Source organism: Heterodontus francisci, chromosome 20, assembly GCF_036365525.1.
Source record: "Heterodontus francisci isolate sHetFra1 chromosome 20, sHetFra1.hap1, whole genome shotgun sequence".
Classification (NCBI taxonomy): domain Eukaryota; kingdom Metazoa; phylum Chordata; class Chondrichthyes; order Heterodontiformes; family Heterodontidae; genus Heterodontus; species Heterodontus francisci.
The window spans coordinates 25,632,043-25,654,352 of record NC_090390.1 but is presented as its reverse complement, the minus strand read 5'-3'; the positions used below and the strand labels follow the sequence as shown (position 1 = coordinate 25,654,352).

The 22,310-nt window shown below is 42.1% G+C and overlaps 1 protein-coding gene across 1 annotated transcript in view; it reads right to left on the bottom strand.

The window, feature by feature from the left end:
* ank3b (ankyrin 3b) overlaps positions 1-22,310 on the bottom strand; it is a 439,316-nt gene that overhangs the window by 110,259 nt on the left and 306,747 nt on the right. Inside the window, exon 25 of the mRNA XM_068052458.1 lies at positions 1,428-1,521. Within this exon, the coding sequence (XP_067908559.1) occupies positions 1,428-1,521 (94 nt within the window). The remainder of the gene's footprint in view (positions 1-1,427; positions 1,522-22,310) is intronic.

The following is a 22,310-nucleotide window of genomic DNA, read 5'->3' as shown; positions in this document are numbered from 1 at the left end:
TGAATTCAATAAATCTGTGAGGTGGCACCAGAAAAAAAAAATGACCATCGTAAAAACCTAACTAGTTTACTAATGTCTTTCAGGGAGGGGAACCTGCCATCCTGTTCCTGATGTAGCCTACATGTGACTTCAGCACCACTTTAAGTGGTTGATTCCTAATGCCCTCAAGATAACAAGAGATGGACAATAAATCCTGTCCAGTTGGTGTCACCCACAGCCAAGAACGAACATCCTTCTCCTGCAGATAGATTATCAGTAGGGACTTGGGATTTTAATTCAATACAGGCCAGCAACAGAATGATGCAGGCACCGAAAGTACTGGGGCTGGAAAAAGTGGCAATGAGTGCCATGAAGCTGGGATTACTGTCACTGGCAACTTGGTGATATAAAGGGGGTGTTAGATAAGGTCTATTTAGCCCAGTTTGTGGATGTCTAAGTTTGCAGAAGTAACATATGAATGACTGCTATGCTTCATTATTCAAACATTTGAAGGGTTATTAAAACTGAGTGTTACAGTACACGAAGAATGGGATAATGAGGTAATCCCTTAAGAAAAAGGGCAAGCAGGATTTAAAAAAACTCTAACTCCTTAGAAAATCTAAGCAAAGGGCATTTTTGTCACCTTTCTCTCAAATTGCTTATTGTTAATGTAAGCAGGGAATTATCTTTATCCAGCTTCATTATTTCTCATCACAGCAGGAGAAGCCAGTGGCTGAAGTGTCTTGTCTTTGATGAACAATGGGGCTTTGTCATCTCAGACTACTCTAGAACAATGCAAGAAGAAGGGACCTCTAAGGATTGAGTTTTCTCAGAACAACATGCTGCATCGTTAACAGCAGCAAGTGTTTTCCATGTTCCTCCAAATATTGTTACAGCAAACTAAATGTAAATCAAAGGGCATTTGAGGCCTGTTGCAAATCTTAAAACTGATGCATGCATGCTATCTTCTGACTGAACTGCAGTCTATAGGGTTGGCAGTTTGCGAAAGGATGATGGAACTATTTGGACTCTGAAAACTTTAGAGAAAAACACATTTTAGTCAACCTACATTCACGGATTAAAGCAAACAACAAGGCCTTTAAAAGCAAAAGTTGGAAGTGGCTGATTGTGTGGCTTGTTGAGAAAGAAACATCAAGTTAAGTCAATGCATCATTCACATGTGATCTATCAAGTAAACCAAAGAGCATAAACATGGTAAGCACTGGAACAATAAGAAGATAATTTCCTCCCTCTATGAATGTCAAGTTCTCTCAATCTGTGGCAATCTCAACTGGCAAAAAACAGCCGTGAAACAGGAAAGAGGAGCTATCGTTTGGTCCAGTGCCACACACTACACTGAAAATGTGGCCAGTGTCATTTGAAGTCATACTCTAAAGCGGCAATAATATTCAACTGAACAGGCATGTAGCATTCAGATCTGCACTTACCGACTCCTTTGTCAGCTCTTCAATCATGATGCTATCCCTTGCGTACGGACTTCTGTTCAGCGAGTATGACCTATCCGAACTGAAGGAGCGAAGGCTGTTGTGTTTACAAGTTACCAATCAAGGGGTAGATGATAATCAGGTGGGCAGAGGGGAGAAAAAGAAACTCATTAATGCATGCAGCTTCCAGGGGGCGGGGTGGGGAGGGGTCATGAAAGGAAACCCACCATCAGCACCCAAAAGAAAACAAACCGAGAGCAACAAAAAAAACTTTTACAGAGAGATAATTTGAAACAGATCAAAAGGCAAAAATCCTCATTTTGACAAACTCAAACAAAAGATTGAAATTACCAAAAAGGAGGGATTCAAACTGACATTGAACAAAACCTATTCTCTGACAACCCCAGCTTTCACACTGCGTGATTACCATGACATTACAATTGCAAATAAGGTTTAAAATTGGCTGCAACAGGGACTCTCAACTAAATTCTGACTGAAGTTTTGGTGAGGGGTATACCTCATTAACCCTTTCAACAGCAGACAGCTGGACTGTTCAGTGAGCCAGCTTTGTCAGTCCAGGTTCTGCTTTGCACAATAGGCCACTGCACTTTCCTCCAACAACAATATTTTTCATATCACTTAGTACTTTTTGTACTAAAAGAGACTCAATGTGAATATGAACAAATGAAAAATATTAACTGCAAACTTTGTCGATAATTTAAAATTCCAGATCTGCTTTCGAAGAACTGTTGCATTACTACACTTGTCTCTTGTAAAGATTAAATTTGTGGGGCTACATGTGTTGCAAACTAGCTGCATAAAGAATCTGAAGTCATTGCTCAGCTTGCATACTAACTATGCAGTAACAACAACTGACATTTATATAACAGCTTTAACGCAGTAAAATGTACCAAGGAATTCACAGGACTGTTATCAAACAAAATTTGACACTGAGCCACATAAGAAGATATTAGGATAGGTGAGCTTGGCCAAAGAGGTAGATTTTGAGGGTGCTAAAGCAGGAAAGAGAGGCAGAGAAGTTTTAGAGACGGGAGAAAAAAATTATCACAAGAGTCCCAGCTACTGCTCCTCAGTCAGGACTGACCCACGAGTTACTTTGAAAAGATTGGCAGTGGGTGATCAGATTAACTCAGCCATTTCACACCCTGCACCCTCGTGATGATTTGAATGAGAGTAGCAACTCGCAAAATATCAATAAATGCATCTTTTCCCCCACTGTCTAAAAACTTAATTTGGATTTCATTCTGAAGCACTCAACATTTTTTTTTAACTTCTGGTCCTTTCAAAATAGAGATGTATTCTCAAAAATGGGCAAAGGTTAAACATTGTTTTCAAAACTATAGCCAGCTTTTGGCAATGAGTGACATGATTTTTTAATATTTTTTAAATAAGAACTACTCTGATGAATTTAAGATTAAGCTTTCGCAAGAAAATGACATGATCGGGAACCCTCGAGTAAAACCTGCTTTGACAGTTGCCCATAGTCTGGTGCTGGTAGCTGGTTCAGCTTCAAGGCAGTCCAATACTGGTCTGTGTGTGTACAAACACACACCCACAGTTCAACGCAGATACAACTCAATCCTCATTTTGTTTTCTGTATGTTGCATTCAAACTGTGCACCACTGTGATGAACTGTACAGAAACTCACTATGGGCAAAAGGGAATCAAAAAGACTTGCATTTATATAGCATTTTTCGGGGGATGCGGTGGTGTAGTGGTATTGTCACTGGACTAGTAACCCAGAGACCCAGGGTATTGCTCTGGGGACATGGGTTCAAATCCCACCACAGCAGAAGGTGGAATTTGAATTCTATTACAAATCTGGAATTAAAAAAAGCTAGTCTAATGATGGCCATGAAACCATTGTCGATTGTTGTAAAAACCTATCTGATTCACTAATGTCCTTTAGGGAAGGAAATCTGCTGTCCTTACTTGGTCTGGCCTACATGTGACTCCAGACCCACAGCAATGTGGTTAACTCTTACATGCCCTCTGAAATGGCCTAGCAAGCCACTCAGTTTTATCTAACCGCTAGCATTGTGGGTGTACCTACCCCACATGGGGTAGGGCCTATCAGAGATGTACAAGGGAACTTATGCGTGGAGGCAGAAGATGTGGACAGGGTTCTTAATGAGTTTTTTGTCTCTGTCTTCACAAAGAAGAGGGTTGATTTAGACATTGTAGTTAAAGAGGAGGAGTGTGAAATATTAGATACAATAAGCATAATGAGAAAGGAAGTAGCAGAGGAACTGACATCCCTGAAAGTGAATAAATCAGCAGGGCTGGATGGATTGCATCCCAGGTGTTAAAGGAAGCCAGGGAGGAAATAGCAGATGCTCTGAGGATCAATTTCAAATCCTCACTAGATACTGGAGAGGTACCAGACAATTGGAGGTCTGCGAATGTTGTACCATTGTTTAAAAAGGATGCGAGGGATAGGCCAAATAATTATAGGCTGGTCAGTCTGACCTCGGTGGTGGGTAAATTGTTAGAATTTATTCTATGGGACAGGATAAACTGCTACTTAGAAAGGCACAGATTAATCAGGGATAGGCAGCATGGATTTGGTAAGGGAAGGTCATGTCTTACTAACTTGATTGAGTTTTTTGAGGAAGTGACAAGAAGGATTGATGAGGGTAGTCCAGCGGATGTGATCTACATGCTTTTTAGTAAGGCATTTGACAAGGTCCCACACGGCAGACTGGTCAGCGAAATGAAAGCCCATGAGATACAGGAGAATGTGGCAGGTTGGATCCAGAATTGGTTCAGGGATAGGAAAAAAGGGTAGTAGTTGACGGATGTTTTTGTGAATGGAAAGCTGTTTCTCGTGGCGTTCCACAGGGCTCACTGTTGGGTCCCTTGCTGTTTGCGGTATGTATTAATGATTTGGACTTAAATGTGGGAGGCATGATTGGGAAATTTGATGACACAAAAATTGGCTGTGTAGTTGATATTGAAGAGGATAGCTGTAGACTCCAGAAAGATATCAATCGTTTGGTTGAGTGGGCAGAAAAGTGGCAAATGGAATTCAATCCAGATGAGTGTGAGGTAATGCATTTGGGGAGGGCAAATAACGCGAGGGAATACACAATAAACAGGAGGATATGGAGAGGGGCAGAAGAAGTGAGAAACCTTGGAGTGCATGTCCACAGGTCCCTGAAGATGGCAGGACAGGTAGATAGAGTGGTGAAGAAGGTATTTGGAATGCTTTCCTTTATTGGCCGAGGTATAGAATACAAAAGCAGGGTTGTAATGCTGGAACTATATAAAAAGCTGGTTAGGCCACAGTTGTAGTATTGCGTCCAGTTCTGGTCACCACATTACAGAAAGGACATAATTGCTCTGGAGAGCGTACAGAGGAGATTTACAAGAATGTTGGCAGGGCTTGAAAGTTGCAGCTGAGGAAAGATTGGTAGGCTGGGGTTGTTTTCCTTAGAACAGAGGAGGTTGAGGGGTGAGTTAATTGAGGTGTACAAAGTTATGACGGGCCTAGATAGAGTAGACAGGAAGAACCTGTTTTTCCTAGCGGAGAGGTCAATTACCATGGGGCACAGATTTAAGGTGATTGGTAGAAGGATTAGCGGGGACATGAGAAAAAACTTTTTCACCCAGAGGGTGGTGGGTGTCTGGAATTCACTGCCACGAATGGTGGTGAAGGCAGAAACCCTCGATTCTTTAAAAAGGTACCTGGCCATGCACCTGAAGTGCTGTAACCTGCAAGGCAATGGACTAGGTGCTGGAAAGTGGGATTAGATTGAGTGGCTAATTTTTTCAGCCAGCACGGACACGACAGGCTGAATGGCCTCCTTCTGTGCCATAATGTTTCTATGGTTCTAAGTCTCTGGAGTGGGACCTAAACCCACGACCTTCTAACTCAGAAGCAAGAGTGCATTTAGCTGAGCAGCGACTGACACAATTGAGCCCTAAGTGTTGCTACAGATTCAAGTAGCAGTACTGAGATGAGCCATTTTGTATGCATTTCCTCATTGGGATCACAGTAAGTTTTAGTCACTTTAAGGCAAGATATCACAGAGCAGTGCTGCCACCTGCAAAGCACTTCTCTCCAATACTACACTGTAGCCCATTGTAAAATACGAGCGTTGAGCCAAGTGGGGTTTTAAAAACTTTTCCATATTCCTAACATTGTATATCCTTAACCTTTTTACACAGCTAACAAATGCTCTCACTGCATATAATATTCTAAATCTGCAAGTAAATATCCTGATGGTACCCTAACACTGCAAAGCCTCCAAACTTTCAAATGAAACCAAACGTAATTAAAATGAACCACCAAAACTTAGTAATTCAAATGATGTGAAGACAAATAAATAGGTCCAAAAGTACTCAATCTTCCCTTCTGAACCAACATGGTGCCCCTGGAAGATACATACAATCACAGTCTTTAAAGCTGACATACCGACTGTGATGCAACAGCAACAGCAAATCAAAAGGCAAAGGGAAGGGAGCAGCCGAAACTTAACCCTTACTACGCTCAGCAGCATTAACAGCAAATATTACGCCAGTGCTTTAAGGGTTAACCGCCTTGCCAGCATAAGGCTGAAAGCAGTAGTATTCATCATGTAAGTCTACATACTCAATTACAAATCATGAAAATTCGCATTCAAAAATTTCCCCAAAAATATTAAAACACAAATACAAAGAGGAACATTTGTCAAAATCTGGACCACATAGGACACTCAAATCGCAAACATTTGTCATTAAATGGTTCGACAAACATTTTAGATCAATCGAATTAATCTGATAAAATTATTGGGAATTTTTTGTTGCAAAAATGACTCATGGCTAGTTTATCAACACTCCCTGTGTTGACCTCAGAAAAAAACATACTGCAGTTTTTTTTAATTAGCTTGTGCGCTGATAGCTTTGGTTTACGCAACACAGACGGTTTAGGTGGGGTGCAGTAGGGGAGGGGGGATCTGGTAGAAAAAATAAATAAATTATTTCATGCTGCTGTAGACTCTCCTGAACTCGAGCAGGGGGAAGACAGAAACATCTTTGCACATCAGAGAGCCCAGTTAAAAGACTAGAGCATTAATCATGGGGAATTTCAATTATCAATGTACTGACTGGGAGAAGAACAGAGCAAAAATTGAAGAGGCCTGTGTGTTTCTAGTAGGATTATTTCCTATGAAATCTGAGGCTATTCTGGGATCTTTAGTAATTTTGGGACCTTTAGTAATGATCGAAGTCTGGAAGATTAGGACAAAAGAACAATATCCTGTTACAACGTGTCACAAAGTGCTGATGAGGTTATGCGAAAAGACACCAAAAATTATTCAACTTTCAAAGAACAGACTTCAAGGATATGTACAATGGTATTTAGAATGTTAACTCGGACACAAGAATGGGTGTGAGGTTTACAACAACAAACTAGAAACCAGTTCAGAAACTGCTGGTGAGGATACAAGTCTACTTCATTCCAATTCAATCGAAACAGATCAATGGGCAACAGAACCCAATGTGGCTCAGGAAGAATGTGAAGAGAAGTATTAAGAAAATCCACTGTATCTAAAATGTACAAGGGTTCAATGACATAATGAGTTTATCCCACATGTAGCTGAGCCACAAAAAGCAGGGAGGTCACAGGTTCCCTCTTCCCAGAAAGAGACAAGGGGTTAAAAAAATGCAACTGGAAAAAAAAATACAAGGAATCTGATAGCATGGGAGGATGTGCAGACAAGTAAAAGTAGGTTAAAAAAGTCACTGGAAGTAAGATTGCTGAGAACATCTCTAGAAAAACCTTTTATTTTACTTATGTGTATATGTGGTAAACAAAGAGCGAATGGAACGGGACAAGAGGCACAAGTAAGTAATGGAGTTAGTCACGTTTCTGAACATGTATCTCAACTAAGAAAGAGGGAAGAACAGTTGGACACCATGTTTAAAACAGTCGAGGTCTTAAAGTGGTCAAGTTGGGATGACAGCTTTTTAAATTTGCTAAACTCAGGGCAATTCCTAGGATTGGAAAAGGATCTCACATACAGCCATACCTGATAAACTCTAGTCTGAGAAGTTTACTGCGTGCTATAATTGTAGATTAACAGTTAATGTACACATGGTTGTGAGATCTCCTGGACTGGCTTCCATTGCCTGAGGGGATGGAAGAAGGATTTTCCAGATTTTATTTTGCCCGATTAGCCCTGGGTTTTATTTTTTGCCTCTCCTAGGAGATATGGCTGCAGAGAGGTGGGAAGTGTGCAGTCGTGACGCTCCAGGCATCATGAGTGTGGGACAGGCTTGGTGGACCAACTGGTCATCTCCTGCCCTTCACTTTTGTATGTTCAGAAGGAAAAATCTTTGAAACAAATTTAAGGGATCCCGTGGGTAAACACTTCGTAAAGCATAATCTGTCCAGATAGCCAGTACAGATCCATGAAACAGGTTGTGTTCAACTAATTAGGGCAGCACAGTGGCGCAGTGGTTAGCACCGCAGCCTCACAGCTCCAGCGACCCGGGTTCAATTCTGGGTACTGCCTGTGTGGAGTTTGCAAGTTCTACCTGTGCCTGCATGGGTTTCCTCCGGGTGCTCCGGTTTCCTCCCACATGCCAAAGACTTGCAGGTTGATAGGTAAATTGGCCAGTAGCAATTGCCCCTAGTATAGGTAGGTGGTAGGGAAATATAGGGACAGGTGGGGATGTGGTAGGAATATGGAATTAGTGTAGGATTAGTATAAATGGGTGGTTGCTGGTCGGCACAGACTCGGTGGGCCGAAGGGCCTGTTTCAGAGCTGTATCTCTAAACTAAACTAAAACTAATTTGCTGCCGTGTATTATGGACAAGGGAAATGAGGATGATGTGATACAATTGGAGTTTTCAGAAAGCTTCTGATAAGGTTCCACATCAGTGTTTAGAGGCTAAGGAGTCAGAGAATGAGGGGTAAAATATGGTGCCAGATAGATAAAAGGCTGAACAATAAGAGGGCAGCTATAAATGGAAACATGTCAAGTAGGAACAGGATTATCAGCAGGATATCCCAGGAGTATACCCCTCAATGTACAAACTCAAAAATCAGGATAACATATCCTAAATATCCAGGACTTTCATTTTGTTTTACTAAGGATTATGTCACAAATATTTAAACAACCAAATATTTTCATTTTTGGAATATTGTGTGTTTCTCATGATTGTAGAGATTTGTTATAGTTTTCACAAACCCCAAGTAAGAAAAGTTTCAATCTGTTTGTCACTTTTTTTTTTAACCCACACTTCTCATTCAGAAGGACAGATGCCTTATTATAATTTGTAGGTACATAGCTCAAGCTATAAATTATATCTATCCGTCTCAACTCATTCCATCTTTGCTGCCTCTGGAGAATCCTTGGCATCAGGTGGCAGGACCGTATCTCGAACGCAGAAGTCCTCGAGGCAGCCAACATCCCCAGCACATACACCCTACTGAGCCAACGGCGCTAGAGATGGCTTGGCCATGTGAGCCGCATAGAAGATGGCAGGATTCCCAAGGAAGCATTGTACAGCGAGCTCGCCACTGGTATCAGACCCACCGGCCGTCCGTGTCTCCGCTTTAAAGACATCTGAAAACGCGACATGAAGTCCTGTGGCATTGACCACAAGTCGTGGGAGTCAGTTGCCAGTGATCGCCAGAGCTGGTGGACAGTCATAAAGGCGGGGCTAAAGAGTGGTGAGTCGAAGAGACTTAGCAGTTGGCAGGAAAAAAAGACAGAAGCGCAAGGAGGGAGCCAACTGTGTGACAGCCCCGACCACCAATTTTATCTGCAGCGCCTGTGGAAGAGTCTGTCACTCTAGAATTGGCCTTTATAGCCACTCCAGGCGCTGCTCCACAAACCACTGACCACCTCTAGGCGCTTACTCATTGTCTCTCAAGACAAGGAGGCCAAAGAAGAATCCGTATAAATGTTTTGAAAGCCTTTAGTGGGCTTTATTTCTTTTTTATTTATTATTTCTTTATTTAGATACAGCACTGAAACAGGCTCTTCGGCCCACCAAGTCTGTGCCGACCATCAACCACCCATTAATACTAATCCTACATTAATCCCATACCCACCTTCCCCCTACCACCTACACTAGGGGCAATTTATAATGGCCAATTTACCTATCAACCTGCAAGTCTTTGGCTGTGGGAGGAAACCGGAGCACCCGGCGAAAATCCACGCGGTCACAGGGAGAACTTGCAAACTCCGCACAGGCGATACCCAGAATCGAACTCGGGTCGCTGGAGCTGTGAGGCTGCGGTGCTAACCACTGCGCCACTGTGCCGTCACGCTCTTTGTTCAATTGTGATTTGTTAACCTATATAAACTTAAGTAAAGAACTCGCTTTTATATAGCGAGTTTCACGACCTCAGGATGTCCCACAAGCAATGAGCAACTTTTGAAGTGTAATCACTGTTGTAATGCAGGAAACACAACTGCCAGTTTGCACACAGCAAACTCCCACAAACAGCAATGAAAGAAATGATCAGGTCATAGAAGCAGGAGTAAGTTATTCTGTCACTCGAGCCTGTTCCACCATTTAATTAGATCATGTTTGATCATCCACCCACCCACATTGGTTTTGTAACCATTAAAACCCTTAACTAACAACAATCTATCAAACTCAGTTTTGAAATTTTCAAGTGACACCCCCCCAACTTGACAATGCCCATTCATCCCTACTCTTTGCCTCCTGTCTGTTAACCAACCCTCTATTTATGCAAATATATTACCCCAAACTTATCTTGTGCATTAAACTTTTCTATGGCACCTTATCGAATGCCTTTTTAAAATCCAAGTTTACTACATCTACTGTTTCCCCTTTAACTACCCTACTAGTTACATCTTCAAAAAAACTCTAATAAATTTGTCAAACACAATTTCCCTTTCATAAAACCATGCTGACTTGTTCTGATCATCCTATGATTTTTTAAGTGCATTGTTAAGACCTCCTTAATACTAGATTCCAGCATTTTCCCCACGGCTGATGTTAGGCTAACAGGCCTGTAGTTCCCTGTTTTCTCTCTCCCTCCTTTCTTGACTAGCAATGTTATATTAGCTACCATCCAATCTGCTGGGACCATTGTACAATCTGGGGAATTTTGGAAAATCATAATCAACGCATCCACTATCTCTGCAGCTACCTCTTTTAGAACCCTAGGACATAGGCCATCAGGCCCTGAGGATTTGTCAGATTTAAGTCCCTTAAGTTCTCCAAAATGTTTCTCTTCTGATATTAATTACCTTAAGTTCCTCACTCTTATTAGCCCCTTTGTTACCCTTTATTTCTGCTATCTAATTTGCACCTTCTACTGTGAAGACAGACACAAAATATTTGATCAATGTCTCTGCCATTTCATCATTCCCGTTAATAATTTCTCCTGTCTCTGCCTCTAAGGGACCAACGTTCACTTCAGCTACTCTCCTTTTTAAATACTTGTAAAAACTCTTACAATCTGTTTTTATATTCCTGGCTAGTTTAGGCTTGTTCTATTTTTCCCTTTTTATCAAATTTTTCTAAAACACGCTCAAACCTCAGGCTTACTGCTATTCTTTACAACATTATAAGCCTTTTCTTTCAATCTAATACTATCCTTAACTTTTCTAGTTTGCTTTGCTCAGATTTAAGACCCAAGTTTTGGACTTAACTTACTCACTCTCAAACTCAATTTTAAATTTTATCACTCTTCCCCAGAGACTCAGTGTCATTATGGCACAGGAAGAGGCCACTCGGCATTGAATCCATGCTAGCTCTCAGTCCCATTTCCTCACTCTATCCCTGAAGCCCTGCAAGTTTATTTCCCTTGAGTGTCCATCCAATTTCCTTTGAAATCATTCATATTGTCTCCGCTTCTACCACCTTCATAGGTAGCGAGTTTCAGGTCATTACCACTCGCTGCATAAAAAAAGTTCTTCCTCACATCCCCCTTGCATCTGTTGCCCGAAACCTTAAATCTGTGCCCATGATCAGCTAATGGGAACAGCTTTTCTTTGTCTACCTTATCTAAACCTGTCATAATCTTGTACGCCTCTATCAAATCTCCCCTCAATCTCCTTTGCTCCAAGGAGAACAATCCCAGCTTCTCCAATCTATCCTGCAGCTAAAATCCCTCATCCCGGAACTATTTTGCTAAATCTCCTCTGCATCTTCTCAAGGACCCTCACATCCTTCCTAAAGTATGATGACCAGAAGTAAACAAAATATTATAGTTATGGCCTAACCCGAGCTTTATAAAGGTTCTCCTGTACGACAAGGTTATTTACAAGTCCTTGAATGAGTTGGCACCCCAACAAATCCGTGCCCACCTTTCCTGGAAGTCCATATTTGAAGCTCTCCAATCAGTACCACAGCCCCGCCACAGTACCAAAACAGCTCTTACCAAAGTCACAAATGACATCCTATGTGACTGTAATAAACTTTTCCTCCTCCTCCTTCTTCTCGACCTGTCTGCAGCCTTTGACACAGTTGACTACACCATTCTCTACCAACTCCATTCCACTGTCATCCAGCTGGGTGGGACTGCTCTCACCTGGCTCCATTCTTATCTATATACTCATAGCCAGAGAATCACTTGAAATGGCATCTCTTCCTGCTCCCAAACCGTTACCTCTGGTGTCCCCCAAGGAGCTATCCTTGGCCCTCTCCTATTTCTCGTCTGCATGACGCCCCTCAGTGACAAAAGTACAGCATTACATACGAACATACAAATTAGGAGGAAGAGTAGGCCACTTGGCCCCTCAAGTCTGCTCCGCAATTCAAGATCATGGCTGATCTTATTGTAACCTCAACTCTACATTTCCCCTACCCCCAATAACCTAGTTCTCACATGTATGCTCTACCTCACCACCACCTCTCAACTCCTCCACTGTAGCTAAATTATCAGACCGCTTATCTGACATCCAGTCCTGGATGATTGGAAATTTCCTCCAATTAAATACTGGGAAGACTGAAGCCATTGTTTTTCGCCCCCACTCCAATCTCTGTCCCCCTAGTACCGACGCCATCCCGTTCCCTGACAAGCGTACGACATAAAAACAGATTGTTCACAACCTTGGTGTGGTATGTGATCCCGAGACGAGCTTCTGACCTCATTCACACCATCACTAAAACAACCGATCGCCTGACTTCATCCCTACCTCTCCTTATCTTCTGCTGAAACCCTCACTCATGCCTTTGTCACCTCTCGATTTGACTTTTCCAATGCACTCCTGGTTGGTCTTCCACGTTATCCTCTGTAAACTTGGGGTCATAGAAAATTCTGCTGCCCCTGTCCTAATTCGCACCAAGTCCCTGTACTCACTGATCTACATCAGTGCCTGGTCAAATAACTTTTAGATTTTAAAATTCTCATCTTTGTTTTCAAATCCCTCCATATCTCTGTCATCTCCAGTGCACAACCCACTGAGATATCTGCACTGACCTACTTCGGGGCTCTTGAGCATCCCCAATTTTAATCGCTCCACCACTGATGGCCGTGCTTTGAGTTGCCTAGGCCCTAAGCTCTGGAATTACCTCCCGACCCCTCTCTACCCCACTTTCCTCCTTTAAGGCACTCCTTAAAACCTAGTTCTTTGACCAAACTTTTAGTCATCTGACCTAACATCTCCTTTTGTGGTTTGGTGTCATATTTTGTTTTCTCGTGCTCCAGTGAAGCATCTTGGGATGTCTTATCAGGTTAAAGATGTTATATAAATATAAGTTGTTGTTGTTGTTATTAATTAACCCTGTCACATTACACAATACTAGATCTAAAATAGCCTGTTCCTTCGTTGGTTCCTTGACATACTGATCTAGAAAATTATCTCAAATGCATTCCATGAACTCGTCCTCCACACTATTACTGCAAATTTGGTTTTCCCAGTCTACATGAAGATTGAAGTCCCACATGATCACTGTATTACTCTTGTTACCTCTAATTTCCTGGTTTATACACTGCCCAATACTACAATTACTGTTGGGAGTGGGGGGTGCTATACACTAGTCCCACCAATATTTTCTGCCCCTGTCGATTCTTAGCGTTACCCAAACTGGTTCTACATCTTGATTTTCTGAACTAAGACCCCTTCTCTCTTCTGTCTTTATCCCATCCTTTATTAGGGGTACCTATCCTCCTTTTCCATTTTGCCTTTCTCTTCTAAAAGTCAAGTATCCTGGAATATTTAGTTCCCAACCTTGGTTACTCTGCAACCACGTCTCTGTAATGCTTATTAGATCAAACAAGTTATTTCTATCTGTGCTATTAATTCATCTATTTTGTCGCTAATGCTTCACACATTCAGATATAGTACCTTTAGCTTTAAGTTTTTTCGCTCTGTCATGTCACCTTATTTACGAATGCCCTATTCTCTTCTTAAGCTCTCATCGCTCCCTGACCCACTCTGCTTATTTTTACCCAAAACACTGCTCTGCTGTACAGCCTTGACCTTTCTTTCACTGCTTTTGAAATTACCCTTTCCTGAATCCTCCTACCCTCCCAACCCGCACAACCCTTCACGAGTTTAAAGTCCGATCTACCACCCTAGTTATTTGATTCACCAGGACATGGGGCCCAGACTTGAAGTGAATCCCGTTCCAACAGAACTGCTCCCTCTTTCCTCAGTAGTGGTGCCCAGTGCCCAATGTACTGAAATCCCTATTTCCCACGCCATTCTTTCAGCAACACAGTTAACCTTCTAGTCTATGTCTCCTGTACCAATTTGCAGAAGGCTCAGGTAGCAATCCAGAGATTATTTATTACCTGTGTGGTTCTGGATTTTAATTTTGACTTAATCTCATTAAACTGCGTGACTCAAGGTCAAACCCTCCCGTCCCCAACCACAAGCCAGAACTGCACCTATGTTGTGCCTATGTACCTATGACTGCCTCCTGGATCAAAGTGTCCAAATAACTCGCCCCTCTTCTCAAACTCCAACTCAACAACTCTGAGCTGAAGTTGCTCGAGTGCCAGACACTGATTGCAGATGTGGTTGTCTAGGCTCTCCACAAACTCCCACACGATCAGTTGTGGCAAACCTGCTTCACTGCCATCCCTAACTAACCTTGTTTTATGAATTAATTACATTTTATGTATTTAATCAACTTAGCTTATAGTTTTTTAAGCTAATTATTTACGCTATTTTAAGTTTTGGTAGATTAAATTTAATATTTACTTGTAACTTACCCCCATCACCCTTTGGTTCCTGCTTTGACTTCACTGCGATTTTGGGCTGAATTTTACAAGGGGAGTCAGGACCTCAGCACAGAGTAAAAAGCAGGTCCCAGGCCCATACTTACCAGCAGTGGCATTGACTCAGCAATTTTACAACAGGCAGTCCCCTAAAAGGCCACCTGAGGGCCCGCTATCCTATTAAGGACAGCGGGCAGACATCTGATGCTGCCAACCCAATCAGAGGCGTCAGTAGCACCACCAAGAAAGGTGGGTGCTGCTGAGAAATGCAGGAGACCTGCTGCTTACACCAGGTAATGAAAGAAATTTTTAAAAAATCATGGGGCTCAGTGTCGGAGGGGAAACTCCTTCAGGGAAATTGTTGGGGCCACGGGACTGCCTTCCCTGCCTGCAGACCCCTCTTTGTTCAAGTAAACCACCCACCCATCAGGCTGCTGCCAAAAAGCCACCTCCATTTAACTGCCGGACTCCCCACACAGCAGGGGTCACCCCACTGTCGGTAAAGTGCCAATGGCTCCGTAAAATGGCCCTTAATTATGGAAATTAGTTGCCCACCTCCATGGAGTGAGCAGCCTCTCCACTTCCGATCCCGCCATCGGTAAAATGTCTCGATTGTGGGACCGCACCGGGGAGCCAATCCGACACCGCTCCCTCCATTTTTCCCTGCAACCCCACCCCCCCCCCAACCCCCACTACCTCAGCTCGCCTCCTGGGGCAGGTAAAATCCTGGGCTTTTTTTCTCCTGTGCCACTGACAGACTCATAGCTGCTCAGAGACTCTGCCCTCTTTTTAAACTGTTGCTACTCAGGGTGCTCGTTCTTTTTAATCTGCTCATCCTACTTTTTTGGTTTACTGTTCCCTTTCACTTCCATTTTCCATCTTCTCTTCCTCTGCTATAAAGATCCTATGGCAGTATTTGAGGATGAACAGGGCAGTTCTCCCCGGGCCCTGGCCAATATCTATTCCGCAAACAGTATCACTAAAACAGATGATTCGGTCATTTATCTCATTGCTGTTTGTGGGACCTTGCAGACATGGACAAGATACGACAGAAAGGAGGACAGACTAACGGAGAGAGTGAGACTGAAACAATGAGTAGAGTCAGAGTGGCGGTGAGAGAAGTTGTATACAGAAAAAGTGCAAAACAAAGGCAGAGAGGATGGCACAAAAATAATTTGAGTGGAAAGAAGCAGAGACACGAGAGGAAGAGAGGTTTTATTTAAATTTACAATGATATCATGATTAGAGATACAGCTCTGAAACAGGCCCTTCGGCCCACCGAGTCTGTGCCGAACATCAACCACCCATTTATACTAATCCTACACTAATCCCATATACCTACCAAACATCCCCACCTGTCCCTATATTTCCCTACCACCTACCTATACTAGTGACAATTTATAATGGCCAATTTACCTATCAACCTGTAAGTCTTTTGGCTTGTGGGAGGAAACCGGAGCACCCGGAGAAAACCCACGCAGACACAGGGAGAGCTTGCAAACTCCACACAGGCAGTACCCGGAATCGAACCCGGGTCCCTGGAGCTGTGAGGCTGCGGTGCTAACCACTGCGCCACTGTGCCGATAGTCAACTAATTGCAATATATGTGGAGTGAAATTGGACAGGGTGGGAAGGCAATACAGGTGGAATCTCACTTACTACCTGTTACAAATCTCCCCAACATTCAGTTCTGTTGTGTTCAATAGACCTGAATATCGGACAGTGTGTGTGACAGGTGACCGATGCAAGACCTACTGCCAATGTCTAATTTCTGCCCATATGATATTACACTCTGGCAGTTATAAATCAGCATATAACCCAACTCACTACGAGCAACGTTGTGGCACAGTCACTTGTAATAACTTGTGTATAGCACAATTCACACCACAATATCCACTGCACAAAAGAAAACCTGTGAAACTCTTCAGACTGGTTCAGATTTGCGAGGAACTAATCATAAACCACCATTATGCACTTATTTCCCTGTCACAATCTCTCTCAAAATTCCAACCTATCTTCTGACTCAGTAATAAGAAGTTAATCCCTCTGACTGAGAAGTGTCACGCCAGAAGGGATACAAAGCACTTCAGACTTGGTTTATTCCTCAACTCTGGTAATTTCAAAAAGGTGTAAGCAACAAAAGGTTTAAAGTTTGGGGCAGGGTTAAAATTCACCTTAAAAGTCAGGACAGTTAAGAGTTATTCTTAAGGTGTATGCTAATGCGTCTATAGGGGGATATATTGAGGAAAACTGTCACATTGTATGGAAATAGTAGCCAGTGCAAATAATTAGAAACACTGCAACCCAATTCAGATTGATTCAAACTCTTTAAATAACTGGGCCAGTGGGTAGCAGATACAGTTCAAGCTAAGTAACTGCAAAGTAATCAAGTAGAGAAAAAAAATTGGGAATATATGTTCAATGGAACAATTGCATTCTGCTAATATGAAAAAGATTTAGGGGTTATTGTTTATTGTGCATCAATTGTCTTTCATTATATGCAGGTGGAGGGCATTAATTGGGGTTTCACTTGAGCACATATAAAAAGACACTTATTGAAACTGAGGTGTGGTCGTATTAGGAGGTATATGCTTGTAATGTTTCACTCTGTAATTAAATGTAAGACTGAGTAAAGAATAGGTCCAGTATCATCTTTCACCAACTGGTTTTCCAGAATAGAACAGTTATTGTGGGTAAAACAATCAAAAGCTCGTCCAGGACATGACAGCAACAAACAAATATAATGGTTACTGTTGCATTTACAGAAAGAAGTTATATTACAGTTGTTGCAGAAAGCCAAACCCCATAATGCAAAATAGGCAGACATACTCGTCCAATAATAGGAAGGATAACATTGCCCTCAAGAAGGGACAAAAGCAATCAAGATAATTCCATCTTCAGCTGCTTCATCAATGATTAGAAGTGGGGATGTTCGCTGATGATTATACAATGTTCATTACCATTCGGGACTCCTCAGATACAGAAGCAGTCCGTGCCCACATGCAGCAAGACCTGGACAACACTCAGGCTTGAGCTGATAAGTGGCAAGTAACATTTGCGCCACATAGATGCCAGGCAATGACCATCTCCCCATGACAATCAATGGCATTATCACTGAAACCCCTACCATCAACATCCTGGGGGTTACCACTGACCAGAAACTTAACTAGACCGGCCATATAAAACTGTAGCAACTCAACTCCTGACTACAAGACACAAGTCAAGAATGTGATGGAATACTCTCCACTTGCCTGGATGAGTGCAGCTCCATCAACACTCAAGAAGCTCGATACCACCCAGGACAAAGCAGCCCACTTGACTGGCACCCGTTCCACCACCGGTGCATAATGGCAGCAGTGTGTACGATATACAAGATGCACTGCAACAACTCGCCAAGGCATTTCGACAGCACCTTCCAAACCTGCAACCTCTACCACCTACAGGAACAAAGGCAGCAGGCGCATGGGAACATCACAACCTGCAACTTCCCCTCCAAGTCACAGACCATCCTGACTTGGAACTGTAACACCAGTCCTTCACTGCCACTGGGCCACAATTTTAGAACTCCTTCCCTAACAGCACTGTTGGTGTAGCTACACCAGATGGACTGCATGGCTCAAGAAGGCGGCTCACTACCACCTTCTCAAAGGCTATTAGGGATGGGCAATAAATGCTAAACTTGCCAGTGCCGCTCACATCCCAAGAATGAAAAAAAGACCCAACAATCTATATTGTGAGGAAAGGTTAAAAAAGGTTGGGCCTATTCTTTAGAAAAGAGGAGACTGTGTAATATCTAATTGTAATTTTTAAGATTAAGGGATCAATCAAGACAAACTGGATCTACCGTGAGGTGTTCACATACCAGGAGACAAGTTAAAAATTAAGTTAGGATCAAGAATAGAAGTCAGACAGCGCTTATTTTATATTTGTCAAGTAATTAGTGAAGGCCATTCAAGCGAATAGTATAAATGGCTTCAAGAGGTAACTGGATGTGTTCATGGAGAGAGAAAGGATTCAGGAATATGGTGGAATGGCAAGTCGGTGGGATTTAGATCAAAAGGACATGTTGGGTCTACTCTTGTGCATTAAAAAGTTTGAGTCCTTTTATTACAGCAATGCTCCACAAAGATTTCTGCAGTGACTGTTTAGTGGTTGAAGTAGAGCAATGTACTACACTACCTCTACAGTAACTTGCAAGTGGTTATTAGCAGTCACAAATACATGGCATGCTGTAGGCCTGATGGGCAAATAAATATACCAGCTGTCATTGGAAATATTATGGTGAAAATTAACAGGACACCAATGAAAGAAGAAGCTGAATGGCCATGGTTAACCAGACAAGATCAGAATGTTTTCTGTTATACAGAGCATTGTCTCTGTTTGTACCACCACACTGCAGATTTTCAACTAATTGTGATTTGCTACATTATTTTCAGATAGCACTCTTAGTCACGAATTGTTCAAAAGAAAGGGGAGGATTACTATCATCGAAAACTGATGAACTTAGTAACTGCCTTTTCACAAAATGTTAATTTTATCCAACGTGGTGGACCTAATATTCCATTAAGGGTACTTTTCACTAGTGACCCACCTACCCACTGTAATCGCATGATTAAACAAAAATCTTGGTTTCCTTTTCGGACACTTGGTCTTTTTCTTACTTGAGCGGGTGGCACGTTAACCAAGTAAGGGCATGTGTGCAGTTTGGAGAAGTGGTTCTCTGCGTATTGATAGCTGCTAATTAAAATGAAGTAGTTGCTGGCAAAAGTATACAATAAAGGAGGAAAACTTGAAGTGTGGCAGACCCGTGATCATCACCAAACAGATATCCAGCAATGACTGCTCACATTAGTAACCAAAGTAGCATCCAAAACTCCAAAGGGCCAAATCTGGAGCCTCCACCTTGATCCAGGTGATTTGAGAGTGTCATAATTTAATGAGTTGTTTATCACATGTATCTGAAACCGCTTAAAATCATAAAATTACCACAGACCCAACGGCCAGGCCAAGCTGGAGACTTCTCATATTGACTGGCAGGATGATATGGCCCAGTGGAAAATTTGAGTCAATAAACACGGTTGACACCTTTATGCAATGTATACTTCCACCTCCAGTGTGCAAAAACATACATTTACTCACTTCCTGGAAAAGTCTACATGGGACAGTTCTTCCAATACGGCATCAGGAACAAAGACAGTTTGCTATCAAGAACAATCACAGGCCATGCCATTGCATAACTTAGATACTGATCCTTACAAGGCTAACTGGGGAGGGAGAGGGGTAGGGGGAGGGGATACTTGCTAACTTCTGCAGCAACTCAGAAACCTAAACACGCATCACATCACTACCAACTGGAACAGAAATAGGCATGGCCACTAAAGAAGTAAAAGCTTCATATTATCTTACCTGATTTTAGGACTTTTTAAACAAATTGTGCAGAAATAAAAGGAAACAGGAGAAAATAGAAGTGATTAAAGAAGCAGAAGAAGCAGAAACAAGTAATAAATATAGTGCTGTGGTCCAAAATCTATGGTTTCCTTTTTAATCTACATGGCCCACAGAATACTATTTCAATCAGTGTTGCCTTTAAATGCTTAACATTCAGAAACATTTTGTTAACAAGTTGCACAGCAAGTGCACTCTACAGGTATGGAGCATTAATTTGAGAGACGACAGTCAGAAAGTTTGTCAAAACAGTCTGTATTAAACCAGGTGCATTAATCCACTAGATACACAAATTTAACACTTATTAATGCATTTTCATTTAAAGGCAAAATACTTTACATTCCGGGCACAAACATTCTTTTAATGGACAAATGAAAACCAGGCTTTCAAATAACAAGTGTTTCCAATTCATTACTGCCAGCACAGTTGTGATGTGGTCAGGTTGTGGGAGCACCTCATCAGTGTGAATTGAATAAGCCACCAATTTGTTTGCTGGTTCTAAAGAACTACCCCTATATCTCCTGACAACCTGGATCTTTGTCATGCTGCAACCACAGGCCCCCAATTCCCATCCCGTTTAATGGGGGTGGAATGACTCCAAAACATACAGTCCCAGCAGTTAAGTTTTTTCTGGGGTTAGCTTTTCCCCCTCAGTCTCCACTTTTATAGGCTTGGCACAATATAATCAAGAGAACAGGCAAGCAGGAGCAGGAAGTTAGATGACGCCACATGTTGGTGGTGCTAATTCACCGCAGTGGCGGTGACAGGGCCCATCAGAAAGTCAGCATTCAAACCCTACGCATGCTGGAATGTGAGGAATTAGATACCATGATTAACCCTGCTGGTCATGTAGCACTTTAAAGCAAAAGGTGCTTTCTTGTGAAAAAAAAATCACACAATGACTCAAGCAATAATATCTGTACAAGCCATCTTCTTCAAAATCTACTAAAGAGTTTTATTTCTAACTTATTTCTTTGAATATGTGGCAACAATTTGCTTGAAATAGATCGAGGGATATTAGTGAATCTATAGCTCTATTTTATTGCCCCTAAGGAAAACATAGCGGGGGGTGGTGGGGTAAGGAGGAATAAAATCTACCCAAACGGCTTGAGGTATCGTGTCGATTTGACATGTTAGATTGTTGAGGGCATTGATTTAAAAGTATTGCTGACGGAGAACTTGACAACTGATTAGGATGTCTTTAAACACAACTTTAGTAACTTAGAGAGTTAATGACATAGCAGTGTGCCAAAATAAAATTCCTATGATAAAAGGACACCACTAACCTAGGATTTTGAAAACCTAGCTTCTGTGTTTGGGGAGTGAATAGAACAAGACTGTTTACTTGATTCAATGCAGTTGTTTCATTTGGTACAAGTTGCCCTTCACTTAAGTCAGAATCAGCGTCATTTACACCAGACCATAAAAGTAAAGGGGAAAGGACCCGAGGATGCTGCTTTAATTGGGTTAAATATCAGATGCATGCTGGAGGTCTTGTGCCAAAAAGAAAGTTCACTCGGCGCATCAGAAGTTTGTCTCAGGAGCATTTACACATGCAGCACAAGAAGTACAGAAATGTTTGGAAAACTAAACAAGCCTCAAAAGATAAAAGGAGCAGGCAAACAGAATAAATTAACCAGGCATCACATCATTTTGCAAAGCAGGGAGGTCCTTCACAACAGCTTAATTTTTAATGCATCATCCTTAACATGTAAACACATGCAGGCCATGCGTGTTGAAGGAAGATCAGGGGAGTGGAACTGACTGGACTGCTCCGTGGAGAGCCAGCATAGACTCAATGGGCCAAATGGCCTCCTTCTATGCCATAAATGACTCTATGAGAACCAGGCTATCTCAGACAGATCTAGTGTTAAAACATCAGGCAAACATTTTATTTTGTGTACACATTTATCAAAAGTAATTAGCTATGCCAAAAGAGAGCTTAATATTTCATTCATTCATAAATTTATTTTGGTTTCCCTGGGAGGTTTTAGATAGGATTGCCAAAGCTGACAGTTGGGGAATAGACAGTCACAGGGCCCACACAGGCGCTCCCATCAGTTGTTTACGAAGGAAAGGTTACACAATGAAACACAACATGAGCCAGTGGTCAATGGGGAATGAACTGTTATCATCCGTGACTAGAATCTAGAATGCATTTATTTCTACATGAGGTTAGCTCAAAATCGCTTTTCTGGTTCCAAATAGATGCTTGAGATTATGGCCCCTTTCTGGCTTAATGCACTGGTAGGTTCAGTCTGACATTTTAAAAGAAACTCAG